The 15,471-nt window shown below is 32.3% G+C and overlaps 1 protein-coding gene across 1 annotated transcript; it reads left to right on the forward strand.

Annotated features, from left to right (window-relative positions):
• The first annotated feature begins 21 nt into the window (after window positions 1-21).
• Window positions 22-15,088, forward strand: LOC127701274 (hydroxysteroid dehydrogenase-like protein 2). The gene is made up of 8 exons (XM_052205123.1): window positions 22-107; window positions 1,940-2,103; window positions 2,941-3,154; window positions 4,586-4,689; window positions 5,102-5,203; window positions 7,299-7,499; window positions 8,878-9,075; window positions 14,736-15,088. Exons 1-8 carry the CDS (start codon window positions 91-93, stop codon window positions 14,975-14,977), a joined length of 1,242 nt encoding a protein of 413 aa, XP_052061083.1. The 5' UTR covers window positions 22-90; the 3' UTR covers window positions 14,978-15,088.
• Window positions 15,089-15,471: the final 383 nt, after the last annotated feature.

Here is a 15,471-nt window from a genome sequence, read left to right on the forward strand (position 1 = left end):
AATTCTGATTTATGAATTAATCGAAAAATCTTACCGGCATCTGACAAGTCCAAAGTCTACACAAGTTTTGACAGTGGGCAAATAAGAGCAATGGCAGCAAATACCGGGTAGGAATAGTTGATTTTTTGGCCAATATAAATGAAAACATAATAATATATTTGCAAAGATGCATATGTAAATATTTTATTGAAGCATTTTGCAAGGCAAAAAGTAAGACGGTCACAGTGACTAAGTTATAATTATCAACATAAGTCAACTAGTAACTACGTCAAATAAAATCGTGGTACTGTCAATTAAGTGACTATAAAACAACAAACATTGTAAATAAATTTGTACAAAACAACAGCTGGTGTTTCAAAATTCCACCTAGTAAATCTGACCAATAGAAACAGTCATTCTTTGTAAGAACAATTTCCGATTGGAAAAGACTACCAGACAATCTTCTGTGTGCCAAGACAATCGAGAGCTTTAAAACTTTGGTTGCTATAACATAATGTACATCGTTGGACTAATTTTCCAGCGCCTCTCTTCCGTTTCCATTGATGCCATATACTGGCCCTGCAACGTACCTATTCAGATTCAGATTCAGAAGTCAATTCAACGCTACATGTGACAACCTGTCCTCCAAAAGCCATCTTTACGACTACGTTTTCCATTTTTCCAAAGTTGTTTTTGTCTTGCTTGTGACAATATTAGCCCCAGAACCAAGACTAAAGAATGTTCTTTCCAGCTTTGGCAGCATCATCAGTTGTTATAGTTTGTAATGAGAGTTTTGAATTGTTGAGTTGCGAGTTTCAAAAGTCGAGTTGCGAGTAAAAAAAATCAAGTGGAGAGTTACAAAAAACGATTAGCCAGTCTCAAAAGTCGTGTTTTGAGTTACAAAATCGAGTTGCAAGTTTAATAAGTCGAGTTTGAGTTATTAAAGTCAAGTTATGAGTAATTAAATTTGAGCTGCAAGATTCAAAAGTCTAGTTGCGAGTTGCAAAAGTCGGATTGCAAGTTATAAAAGTCTAGTTGCGAGTTACAAAAATTGAGTTGCAAGTTATGAAAGTTTTAAATATATGAAAAAATTAATGATTTATATCATTAGTAAATATTAAAGTTGATGGCAATTGTTGCTGAAAGGAGGGCTTGCAATTTTCTTTAAAAATTTAAATTGCTTGATTGATTATTTGTATTAAATGCCACTTTCAATACTCTAGAATATTGAATGGCAATCAGTTTTTATTTGTGGTTCAGACTGGAGTCGAACGCAACTCAATGTTTACATGTATATCTCATAACTCCGCTTACTTAAGTCTTTTGTTACTTGCAACTCAGCTTTATTAACTTGCAACTTGATAGTCTACATAAAGTAATTCTTGATTGTAAAAGGATTGCAAGCCAAAGGTAAGGATTCGGCCTCCTCATCCTCAGGCCGTATTGTTACCCTTGGCTAGCAAAGATGGTATTAAATAAAAATGTATTTATGTTTCATCATTCTCTTTATATCTCCTGTTATTCCACAGTTTACTCTTAGACTGCTTATTTGCTCATTTAAAAAAGGGTGCAGCAATCTTGTTTTAATAAAGTGTCATTTATTTTGGTAATTCATACATGTATTTTAAAATAGGTGAAAGTATTCCAAGGACTATTTCAGTCAATTAGATTTAAAGAACATACTGAATGATGGCACTCTAGAAAAAGAAAACTGGTTTCTGTATGAGATTTCAAATATCCAGTACATTTTTTGCAATTTGCAAACTGATGTGTAATGTCTTGGACTAATACATGTCTATTGTTCCCAGATTATGTGAAAAAGAGAGCAAATTACCAGGAGCTCTGCAGACCTGGTTGAACAACGTGTAGCAAATAAGAGCATGCTAGAAAAATCAAAATGCCTATGTTCTTTTGACTGTCAAAATGTAAAGTGATTTGATTTAATCTCTTATTGTTATAGGAAACTTGCTGGAAAGACAATCTTTATAACTGGTGCAAGTCGGGGTATTGGTAAAGCTATAGCTTTAAAGGCAGCCAGAGATGGGGCAAATATTGTAATAGCTGCCAAAACAGCCCAAGCACACCCTAAACTTCCAGGAACCATTTACACAGCTGCTAAGGAAGGTATGTAAAAAATGTCGTTTAGAACAAGTTTAAAACAACTAAACCATAATCAAATAGTGTTCATTCCCATTCCCATGACTCCTGTGTACACAAACTTTATATCTGCCTTTATTGACCTAGAGGACCCAAACCATACAGGCCTATATTGAATTGACCCTAACAATAAAAGTTAAAAACTAACCCTTACTCATACATAACCCTAACTAAAAATAATATATACACTTACTCTAAAATTAACTCTGGCTCTGAAACTTAACCCTTCTTTAAAACAAACCCTAACTTATTCATATTCCTAAACTGAACCCTAACCATTGGGTACAGTGTCCTATAAAGTAAATAAAGGCCAGAAAGTCTGACACATAATAAACATTTGACAATTCTAAGGGGTCGTCCATAATTGTCAACCATTTTCCAAAGTGTACAAAACGTACACTTGGGGGGGGGAGGGGGTTAAAAAATCAACATTTTTACCGTACGTTTTACAAAAAAAAAATGGTATCTTTATACTCATTATTCTGACAAAACACAAGCATCACAGATAGATGTCATCAAATAAAACAGTCAGATATGTTTCAGTTTATTTTCAATGCAAATTTCTATATTAAACTTAACTATACTAGACAGGATCTTCTTTTTATTAAGAATGATTGATTCTTGTCTTGAAATCTGAAAATGGTTGATGTACACATTATGAGGGAGGGTAGGGGGTCTGAAACAGTGTATGTTTTGTACACTTTGGAAAATGATTGACAATTATGGATGACCCCTAAGGCAAAAAGGTTTCAGTGGAACATGTCGAAACAGTTTAGCTGTAAAACATTTAACTTTTTTTCACAGTTGAAGACCTTGGTGGTAAATGCCTGCCATGTATCGTTGATGTAAGAAGTGAAGAGGAGGTTAGAAAGGCTGTAGAAGATGCTGTACAGAAGTTTGGTGGTATAGACATTCTTGTAAACAATGCAAGTGCTATCAGTCTGACTGGAACAGTAGAAACTTCTATGAAGAAATATGACTTGATGAATCAAATAAATGGCAGAGGAACTTACTTATGGTAAAATCTGCATATATACTGACGATTACTGAGGATTTATTTACTGTAAATTCAGAAATTATTGCGAGGTTTTTATTAATGTGAATGATGCGACTCCTTGAGTATCGCAAAAATAAGAACTCGCAATCTGATAGGTATAACTGTATAAAGCTTTTTCTTAAATCGCAATAATTAAACTCTCATTTTTGTTCATTCTTCAAAAATCGCAATAATTTCTGAATTTTCAGTATTTTGATGCATACCAATGCAATATTTGTGGATTGAGGAAAAATTGTATTTTCATGGATACTAAAATTTTAAGGTTTTGCACAATTTTGCAGACAAGCCTTTATGGAAGTAGTATTTCATTGAACGCTTATATTCTTGGTTCATTATGAAAGTAAAAAGATGTGGAACTATCCACCAGAGACCAAATGATGTAGATGTAAGTAGCAATAGGTTATTGTACTGCCTTCAACAATGAGCAAAACCTAAACTGTATGATAAGCTTTAAAAGGCCCTAACATGACAAAATGTAAAGCAATTCAAATGAGAAAACCAACTATGTACAAAATATTAAACCAAAAACAAATATAATAGACAGCCACTAACAGCAATCACTGAATTACAGGGTACCCAAATTGTAAATATATTAACATAGTAAAACACTGATTACATGCAACTGGGGTTTTACTTTATAATTACAGTAAATGCATAACATTTTTGGATGGATCGATGGCTATTAAACATTAAAAATATTTTCTAGGAAGTTGCATCAAAATCAGATGACTGTGTGTAAAAAGATATAGTTCCTAATGTTTTCTGCTTTATATATCATTATGCATCGTAATAGAAAGAATATTCAAATATAAAAAACTAGTGACACTGACCCATCAATATGATCATTCACTCGTGTAATGCACATTTAGGAGGGTAGGAATGCCCTTTACCATCAGGCGTCAAACGGTCATTTTCGGCTACTGTTCGCGTCAAATTGGTTAAAATTTTACCGTGATTCGTCAGAGGTCTCAAATAATTATCGTTACCGTTATTTTTGGAAAAAATTTAACGTGATTTGTCAAAATCAGTCGACTTTTTTATCATCTTAAAAAAGTGTACATTTTATCATCATGCACCCAAAATTATTGTTAATGTCATTTGGCAAGATTTTTTACCGTTATTTGTCATGAGGGTACACCCATTACGACCCTCATTCAGGTGTTCAGTGGCTTGCTAAATATGTTTTGATATTCAAATTTTTGTTTTAAAAATTCTATAATTAATAAGATTTCTTTAATTTTATTGACCACAGTCACAACATGTATCAGACAAGGGTTGAAACCCCCAAGTTTCAAGGAATTCATTTTTGTATTAAAACGAATTGTTAGTACCTTACAGTAATCTGTTTCATTGAAAATTTCTTCTAACAAAGAGAACATTTATTTTTTACAGTTCACATGTGTGTGTACCTTACTTGAAGAAGAGCAGTAATCCACATATTCTGAACATAAGCCCTCCCCTTAATATGAATCCCAAGTGGTTCAAAGATCATGTAGGTAAGATTCAATTTTTGGGTTACATGAAATATAATTCTTACTTTTCATAATTAAAATAATATTTCTCTTAGTGCAACTGCTTTTCTATAAATTGATTAAAACTTGATTTTTTTAATATTAAAGTAAATCATTCTTTGTATGGTTTTTGTCACTTGGAAATATATAAAGTCCTATATTAAACAAATAAGAAAATGTGGTATAATTGCCAATGAGACAACTGTCCACCAGAGACCAAATGATGTCAAAGCTAGCAACTATAGAAACATATAGAATATAAAAGTGAAATAGAACAATTAGAACCCCTCTCATATGAGGAGATTTTGTCTCAGGTGCCTCATTGATAAGTGAGAAAAAGTCAGCCCTGATTTCTTATGATGATAAGATCTTTTTTCATTATAATATACCTTTGCAGCTTATACAATGGCCAAATATGGAATGTCTATGTGTGTGTTAGGAATGTCAGAAGAATTGAAAGGAGATGGCATAGCAGTCAATGCTCTATGGCCAAGAACAGGTATTAAGATTAGAAAATGAAATTTATTAAATATTTTCGTTTTTAAGGAGAATATTGAGTTTCCAGTATAAAGTTATATTAATTTTTAATCAAATATAATCAAACATAGAATAATAACCATGTTTTTCATCGATATATTTTCCTACCAAGTTATCCCAACTCTTAAATTTTTAAAGAACAGCAGTTAGGCAGACATATCTATAGAAAGCCATTTAAATCATTTGAATTATAAACTGTTACATACCACAAATCATTCTAAAATATTGTTATAAAATTATATAAAAAATTATGTAGTTTATTCTGTAAAACAGCTGAACGGTTTGTTTAATGTGTGACTTTTGGTATTAATTTGAATTTGAAAAAAATTACTCCTAAAAAAAATAACTGAAATCCTGTGAAAAAAAATACCTGACCCTTGGATAGAGCTATAAAAGGTATTCCTCTGATATTACCTATGACAGAGGACCTGTCTGACCCCTTGGATAGAGCTATAAAAGGTATTCCTCTGATATTACCTAAGACAGAGGACCTGTCTGACCCCTTGGATAGAGCTATAAAAGGTATTCCTCTGATATTACCTAAGACAGAGGACCTGTCTGACCCCTTGAATAGAGCTATAAAAGGTATTCCTCTGATATTACCTATGACAGAGGACCTGTCTGACCCCTTGGATAGAGCTATAAAAGGTATTCCTCTGATATTACCTATGACAGAGGACCTGTCTGACCCCTTGGATAGAGCTATAAAAGGTATTCCTCTGATATTACCTATGACAGAGGACCTGTCTGACCCCTTGGATAGAGCTATAAAAGGTATTCCTCTGATATTACCTATGACAGAGGACCTGTCTGACCCCTTGGATAGAGCTATAAAAGGTATTCTTCTGATATTACCTATGACAGAGGACCTGTCTGACCCCTTGGATAGAGCTATAAAAGGTATTCCTCTGATATTACCTATGACAGAGGACCTGTCTGACCCCTTGGATAGAGCTATAAAAGGTATTCCTCTGATATTACCTATGACAGAGGACCTGTCTGACCTATTGAAAAAAAATAAATAAAATAAAACATGAAGGTTAGATCTTTTTAATAATTCAAATTACATAATAAATCTTTGCTATTTACACCTATTTGGTTTGAATTTACCTCAGCTTTTGTATTTCAGTCCTAGGACAGTATTTTTCCCAGCCTAGTCAAACCAAGGTCTTAAAAATGAGTATTTGCTTCTTCTCTGCTAAGCAAAGGGTTTTAGGAGTCTTAAAAGCAAATATAGCTTAGCATCTCAGTATAGTTCAAAGTAGGGTTCATATTCAAATCACATTTAACATGTTCTTGTGCTGATATGCATGTACATGTAATATTTACCACGAGATATTAAACACCAATCCATTCATCCATTCATCAGTTCACAGATGAGATAACTTGGTTGACTGGTTTAATTAAAATCTATTATTCATTGGATCAACCTGCATTAACACATTTGGCAACAAAGGCAGTTAGTTTTCACGTTTGAATTGTTTCATTTAATGTCAGGGCCTTTTATAGCTGACTACTGTGAATTCATCATTATATTGGATACCAATTTTCGTTGATTTCATTGGTAAAGGTGAACCACTAATTTAAATTTTCAACAAGGTACAAAATTTCTATAAGTTTGTAAAAAGATTTGCGAAAAACCACGAAATCAAGTATCCACAAAAATTGGTACCCACGAAAATAAATAAATCAACAGTATATGGTATGGGTTTTTTCTCATTGTTGAAGGCCTTAAGGTGGTCTTTAATTGCTTACATCCCTTTCATTTGAACTCGGGTGGATAGTTGATTTTATAGTAACAAAATTAGTGCCGATCAAATTTTAACGGTCTCATTCCTATATTTCTTGAAGAAAATTTAGGAAAAACAAAATAAGATAAATTGGTGTTGTTGCCCATAGACAGATAAACAAGAGACATTGGTACTTTGTTTTTTGTTTGTTTGTTTGTCTTTTGTTTGTTTGTTTGTTTTTTTATTTTACTGTATCTTACATTTAGAGCATCTACTATTTTCAATCAGGATTAAATTATTAAAGATATATATCTTTGTTAATTGCAGCAATTTTAACAGCAGCCATGGAAATGTTAGGAGGAAGTGATGCTGTTGCTAAACAATGTCGTAAACCAGAGATCATGTCTGATGCTGCTTATGTCATGTTTATCAAAGATAGCAAATCATACACAGGGAACTTTGCTATTGATGATGAAGTATTGAAGGCTGCTGGGGTTACAGATTTAGATCAGTATGCCTGTGTTCCAGGTATTTATTATAATACAATTACCGGTAGTTATAATAAAACACCTGCACTAAAGGAGGGGGTAAATTGGTATTTTGTCTGTCTGTGTTTCCCTCCATCCCATAAGATTTTGGTTGCATTTTTCTCAGGAACTACAATTCAAAGCTTCCAGAAAATTTGGTATAAAACTTCATGTGAGGCTTTACTGTGTGGTACATTTTCAGATTCATTGCTCATCAAATTCCTGATTATCGAATACTTATGTATTCTTTCACGTATTTCAAAAATTATGTGTAATGTTTTAAAGTGCCAATCTGCCTAAGAATCAGGCAGTGGCGTAAACATGACAAACAAAAACCCACTCACCTTTACATTAATTTGAGTTCAGAATGTATAATGGTGCATGAATATAACATTCGTTTCCTTTCCCAGTTCTAGTAATTCTAGTATTGGTTGAAATGCACTAGAAATCAACAATTAAGGGGAGATAACTCCGTAATTTGCTATCATTCTAACCAAAATTTATTTAGATATATCTTGAATTACGCAGAAACGAAATACCTAACAATTCTTACTCAGGATGATAATAGGGTGGTTAGGTTGGTGGGTTTTTTTCGGCCATGTTTTGATTTTTTTCTAAATTGCCTGATTCTTACAAAGTCTGGCACTTAAACAACAGTAAAGTATCAAAAGGTTGAAAATAGAATAACACAATGAATACAAATGTTAAAGTTTAGGCAATATGAAAGCAACTGACGTAGGACATTTTGCATAGAATGTGTCATTATGTATATCAATTTTATACTTGGCAGTTGATATTTCTTGCTCCAATGACAAGCAAATTCAAATCAATTCAATGTTAAAATTTTCCAATTTAAGGTTTCATTTTAAACTATTTACTATTATAGATCATTGACAATGCTTTAGGGACTTAATATATGGAAATTTGTACAATTTATAAGGTAATGTCAGGTACTGCAAAGTCTAAAAGATATCTGTCTTTGGCATGTAGGAAGAATTAAACAATTTTATAAGGCCATGTTCAATAAATATTCTGCTTTTCAAGATATTTGTCGCTGATACATGTATTTATTATCATTGAACAAAAATTAATAGAATTTTTTTTTAAATCCATATTTAAAGTATACTGCCTTAAAATTGGTGAAAGGGGTTGAAATGTGTAATACACAGTGTATCTCTAACTGAGATCAAAATCTTTGGGTTTTAACTTCTGATTGTAATAAAAAAAACCAGTATGTTACATTAAAGTCAAGTAAACTCACATGTTTGCAGGAGTCAAAATAGAAGCAAATAATTTATGGACTTAGTGTCTGAGAAAATACATAGCCTTATGATTTCTGTATTTGAGCATTTTTTTTTTTTTTATACATTTGTTTTTAGGAAACAGACTACTACCTGATTTCTTCTTGGATGAAGACCCTTATATATTGAGACAACAGATGGTTGAAGATGGTGCCAAACCAGCATTTGGTAGTGCATCTACAGGGGGCCCAGCTGCAACATTCCAGACGCTTAAAACCATGTTAAATGAAGATTTAGTCGATAGTACCAAAGGGGTTTTTCAGTTTAACTTATCAGGTAAAGATTTATTTATTTTCAATGGCAAACTTGTTTTGAGTTTGAAAATTCATGATTCATGTTGAGAAGGGAGATTATGTTTGATAATAGCTATTTTTTCCATGAAAGTAGATGAAACTTTTATGAAACCATTTTGTAATAGAAATAAGATTCAAAAATAAAAATAGAAATGAGTTGTATTTTTGTTTCATTCACTTTTTAGCTCACCTGATCCAAAGGCTCAAGTTATCTTTTCTCATCACTTGGGGTCCATAGTCATCTCTCACAGTCCTTTAACTTTTACAAAAAATCTTCTCCTCTGAAACTAATGGGCCAATGTAAACCAATCTTTGTCAAAACATGGATTTTTCTAGCATTCCACAGGGTCTGGTATTCGGACCCATTCCCAATGGCAAAAACCCTACATTTTTCCAAATTTGGAAGCAAAATTCCCAAACGATCTCAAAATTCATGTTCATCTTTATTATTCATGACAGCGGTGTTCATTTTGTTCAACCACTAGCTTTATGCAGAAAATCGCCAACAAGTAATGTGTTAATCCGAGTAAAAACGTATCCGACTGACAAAAAAAACATTGACAAACAATGGCTGCCATAAACTGGAAATGGAGACAAGAACAATACTAATCCTGGAGCGGATAAGGCTAATTCCGGGTTTGCTGATCAAATACAATGAATAAATCAAAAAAAAAAATTCCAGGCAGGTGACAAAATACATCTATGAAATATAAACATTAGAATTGAAACCCAAAATATATATGAAAAAGGAAGAAGAAACAGGAATTATTTTATCCAGAAACTCAAAATTATTTTTAGTTCAAAAATTTTCATGTCAAAATCCAATGAAATGTGACATAACTTTTCTTTATCACTAAAAAATGTTGATATTAGATGTTTTTATAATGTAAACATAGAACTACAGATCCAAGAGGTAATTTCTTCTCAATTTTGAAGGGCCAGAAAAGCAAGAGCAACTGAATTTAATAAAAATGTTATCCTGCTTGGCCAGTTAAAATACATCTTATTTCAATCCCTGAATTATTTATTATATTAACCATGTTAACTGTTACTGTCTTTGAAGATAAAAAAGCGGTATATTTTTATCACATGTGTGCTTTAAGAACTACTATATTTTGATACTAAGATAAACTAGAGTGCCTTGTTGTTAAGTTTAAAAACAAAAAGAAAAGAAAAGAAAATGATAAATAGCAATCATGTAGTTTCTTACTTTATTTTCAACTCAACACAATAAAACTTTCATCTGGTATATTTTTTGTTTTTCCCAATTGCATTGAAAATCGCGTAAAAAAATCCCAAAACTGGCCAGGGTCCTTTTTTCCAAAATACCCAGAAAAACCCCTGCAAAATTATCATTGGGGTATCTACTTTAAAAATTTAACTGGTGATCCTACCTTCCAACCAATATGGCTGACATGGCTAAAAACAGAACACAGGGGTTAAATGCTAGTTGTGTCTATTATCTTGAAAACTACTATAGATAGAGAAAATGTGACATGGGCAGTAATGTTCAGAATGTTGAGATTTACAACTATCCATTTATATCAAAACTGTAAGATGACTCCTTATAGGAATTATTGCCGTTAAATGACAATTCTTCCAAATTTTTTTCTTTCATTTTTATACGACCACAAATTTTGCCGCTGTATAATGGTATGGTGATGTTGTCATCATCTGGAGACATTTGGTTTCTAGACAATAACTTAAGTATAAGTGTATGAATCTCTATGAAATTGTATCACAAGGTTCCATACCACAAAAGGAAGGTTGGGATTGATTCTAGGGATTATGGCCCTTACGGTTTAAAAATTTTGGGCCAAAAAGCAGCCAAAAACAAACATTTTTCTAGTTTCCGACAATAACTTAAGTATAAGTGTATTGATTTGTATGAAATTGTACCACAAGGTTCCATACCAAAAAAGGAAAACTGTATCCCTTTAGAAATTAAGTGCCAAAAAGGGGTAAAAACAAGCAATTTTTTAAACTTTGTTTTAATTGCTTATTTCTGACCAATTTCAATGGGGTTTTTAATAATCTTGAAATATTGGGGTTCTTTGATATGATTAATCTTACCACGTATTTGGATTTGGGCCCATTTTTGTCTCACCTGCTGCAAAAGTCTTGGAAAGCGACACATATATAGGGGTTGCTTTTCTGATGACGGCTGCAGTGGTGGTGACAACAATTGTGAAGTTTTCTGCTTAGTTAGTTTGATAAGAATTACTTGTGATAGATCATTGATATTTAATACAAAGTTGCATTACTATCAGTACATATCACTTTGACAACTGTTTCGAGGCCCTGCCCCCTAGGCCATTTTCTAGCAACTTTGAATTAACTAGCATCATTAACTAGCATCACAATTTTCAATGTTAAGTTTTCTGCTTAAGTTAGTTTAATAGGAACTACATGTGATTGATCAATGATATTTTGTATAAGTTGCATTACTATCAGTACATCTCAGTTTGTCGTCCATTTCTAGGCCCTGCCCACAAGATCATGGTCCAGCAACTTTTAATTGATAAGCAATGTTGCTGTCCATCAGATTGTCTTTTTCTGAATTTTATGCAGACAGGCGAGACATATCTCTGTGTCAACAGTTTATTCAAAATGGTCCACATCAGGATCCAAGGGTCCAATATTAAACTTCGTTAACTTATATAACTATATTTATGAAAAGTTTATCATTGAAAGAAGTTTCCAGTCCCTGTAATAAAAAGTTCCTGACTAAATCTACAAAACCTAATATGAAATTCCAATCAGATATATTTGCCCACAAAAAATGTAATTCTTGTAATGTTCTGTACATAACTTTTAAACCTCGATGAACATAAAAATTTCTTTTCTACAGATATGCATTGCAATTACCCCCCTCTAGAATGAATCACATACATTTTGGTCCATACAAGTTTATTAAATACTGTAAAAGCAGAAATTTTCATGGAGGATTTAATTTCGTTGGAAAGAATATATCCACGAAATTAAAACCCCCACGAAAATTTAATCTACATATAATATCACTTCCATTTACTGGAAACCACGAAATTAAATCCCCATGAAATCTTATAAAGAGACAAAACCACGAAATATATGTTTCTACAGTTAATAATTCAAAATAACATTCTAACAATCAAAGTCATACATAAAACCAATAAACAATGAAAAATTACCTCCTTCCTAACATCACATCAATTGTCTAGTGGACTTTAAATAGGTTGGCGCCTATTAAAACGTTTAAACCCACTGCATTTGTTTGCACCTGTCCTAAGTCAGGAACCTGATGTTCAGTGGTTGTCGTTTCTTGATGAGGTTCATAAGAGTTTCTCATTTCTAGTTTTTTATATAGGTTAGACCGTTGGTTTTCCTGTTTGAATGGTTTTACACTAGTCATTTTTGGGGCCCTTTATAGCTTGCTGTTCGGTGTGAGCCAACGCTCCGTGTTGAAGGCTGTACTTTGACCTATAATGGTTTACTTTTACAAATCGTGACTTGGATGGAGAGTTGTCTCATTGGCACTCATACCACATCATCTTAAATCTATAAAAGATGCATCACCAAAATAAACAAATTATCAGCATTCTCATTCAAATATATTAATAGATAATAATTTAAACATTTTCCACATATACTTAAATCAATTTACTCCATATTGACATTACTGTTCAAAAGGAAATAACTTAAACCACAATTTATTGATAATCCACTCTAAAACAAACATCGTTAATGTCATCTTTTGATATCACTTTTCAAAACAATTCTAACCACATATTCACATTTCTAATTAAAGTACTTATGATAACAATCCCATAAACCACAACTAACAAATCATGCCCTATTTCATGCCACTATTTTATACCATATTATCATCCTATTTTGCCAAAATATTAAAAAAAATCATTTCATTATAATATAATTGTATTTATCCTTTTAACTTAGATATAACTTTATTCTGCATTTAATTTCCACTACATCATTCATTGCTAAAATTGCTAAATTATCAATATTAATTTCTAAATGCAACAGTTTTAACAATGTCAAGAAAAATGAATTTCCTCCCTTTTCCCATCACCCAAAGTCACAACATGTTTAAAAACTTCAATCATTACCTGATGGCAAAAAAAACTCAATTATCGTACACATCCATCTGTACCCACTTGTAGCAATATTCAAACACCAAAAAATATTAGTTAGTTTAATAAAAGGTTTCCTACCAATTACAGCTTAAACTATATTCCTTTATGGAGCATTTTAAAAACTTAGCTAACATTGTCCTTTGATAAATAAGTAAATTTAATTATTGGTGTACTTGGATATGCTGAATCTAACGGTGTATTTAGATTTTGGATATTGGACTATAATAAGTAAAAGTCCAAGTTCAAATTTTTCAGTTCCTTGACCACATTCATTCTGTGTCAGAAACTTATGCTGTGTCAAATTTTTAATCACAATCCAAGTTCAGAGCTGTTTCAAGCTTGAATGTAGTGCTTATACTTGCCCCAATTGGGTAGGACTGTTTGTCGTATCAAGCTGCGCCCATGGAGCATTTTGTAGCTAATATTTTGAAAACTATAAAAGATAGATAGAAACGTTAATTAGCAAAATTGATCAGCATTACAAGATCTACAAATCAGTCCACGTGTTTAAATTCACCAGTCCACATTAAAAGGAGTTATTACCCTTGAATGAAGATTTTATCATATTTTTTTTTTTCGTTTTGCTTTTATCTCGAAAACTATAAAAGATAGATAGAAAGTGTAAACTTAAAAGAATGTGCAGCAAGACAAGGTCTACGAATAAGTCAGCATGGCCAAAATCATTTGTCGACCCCTTATATGAGTAATTGCCCCTTATGATGATTATTACCATTTTTTGGGGTTTTTTTTGCTTATTATGTTAAAAACTATTATAGATGAAGAGACACTAAAATTTGGAAAAATTATCAGCAGGACAAAATAAAAAAAATAGTCAATTTGTCTGAAAGCGATGGTTGTCTACTTACAGGTGTTAATGTCCCTAAAAATGACGATTTTTACCATTTCTATTTTGCATTTTTGACCAAAAGATAAAAAAAGAACTGTAAACAGCAAAAATGATATGAAATTTTCAGTTGACTTCTTATAGGATTTACTGTCCTCTAATTATGATTTTTATCCTCTTTTTTTGGTCCATATTATGCAAAAACTGCAATAGATAAAGAAAAATGTAAACAGCAGAAATGATCAACAACAAAATTTTGGGATTATAACTAGTTTGCTTGAAGAAAATGAAAAACAGTTAGGCCATTTTATTTTAAAAAATTGTCTTGGGCTATCCTAAGGACACGACAAGTCTCATCTAAAAACCATTATTTCAGAAATGAGTAGAGTTAATGGGTTAATTATCAGTGTTGTTCAGTTACAATTTGAATATTTTTTTAAATTTTAATTCTTGGATTACCGATAATTATTCTTTTTTATACATTGATTTTTAATGTTAGTAAAGTAGAAAATGCAAGGAAGCAAATATTTTACTAGATGTTTAAAAAGAATATTTGTGAGGTAAATGTCAATGCAACAGAAACCAAAACCTATGTAAAGCCTTCCTCATACTATTAGCATTGACAGCTAATAAACAAAATTTGTGACCATTTAAATTCTATTCCAGGTGCAGACTCGGGAGAATGGTACTTGGACTTGAAAAATGGAAGTGGAGCTGTAGGAAAAGGGCCAGCACCAGGTGGCGCTGATTGTGAAATGACCCTGGACAGTGCTGACTTTTCTAAAATGTTCAAAGGAGAATTAAAGGCAGTGGCGGCATTCATGGGTGGAAAGCTCAAGATCAAAGGGGACATGGGTTTAGCTATGAAATTAGAAAAATTGATGAGTCAGATGAATTCAAAGTTATGATGTATCCGCATTGAAAATAAAATCAGGGAACAAAAAATTTTCATTTAACATTGTTACAAAAATATATTAAATTGTATTTGATAAAGAAAATACTAGTATTTATAGTGCTAAGATTTGTATTGTTATTCTAGTTTATTTTCTTTTATGCCCACACTACTAAGTTACAAGGGGATATCATGATGCACTTGTCTGTCATGGAGTCCTTCCAGAGCATAATACTAATTTAGTCTCTTTTAGTAACATCAGCAGTTATGCCCTGTTTAGTTACTGATTGAGTGTTTCCTTTATTCTGGTTGAACTTTTTTATGGCCCCACCGTAGCGGAGGGGGCATTAAGTTTTACCATTGTCCGTCTGTATGAACGTACGTACGTCCGTACGTCCCAAAATTGGTTTCCGTTCTCTAACTTTAGTTTGCCTCATTCAAATGTTATGAAACTTATACACAAAATACAAAACCAAAACACAGATCAAGTTTGAATTTTGGTGGAGTCAC

This window comes from Mytilus californianus, unplaced genomic scaffold (assembly GCF_021869535.1).
Source record: "Mytilus californianus isolate M0D057914Y unplaced genomic scaffold, xbMytCali1.0.p SCAF_1, whole genome shotgun sequence".
Lineage (NCBI taxonomy): Eukaryota > Metazoa > Mollusca > Bivalvia > Mytilida > Mytilidae > Mytilus > Mytilus californianus.

What these genes read in the sequence shown, in the direction of transcription:
- LOC127701274 (XM_052205123.1), top strand. An exon ending in TGCTCTATGGCCAAGAACAG is followed by an intron (nt 5,204 to 7,298) that starts GTATTAAGATTA and finishes TGTTAATTGCAG; the next exon opens with CAATTTTAACAGCAGCCATG. An exon ending in TTTTCAGTTTAACTTATCAG is followed by an intron (nt 9,076 to 14,735) that starts GTAAAGATTTAT and finishes ATTCTATTCCAG; the next exon opens with GTGCAGACTCGGGAGAATGG.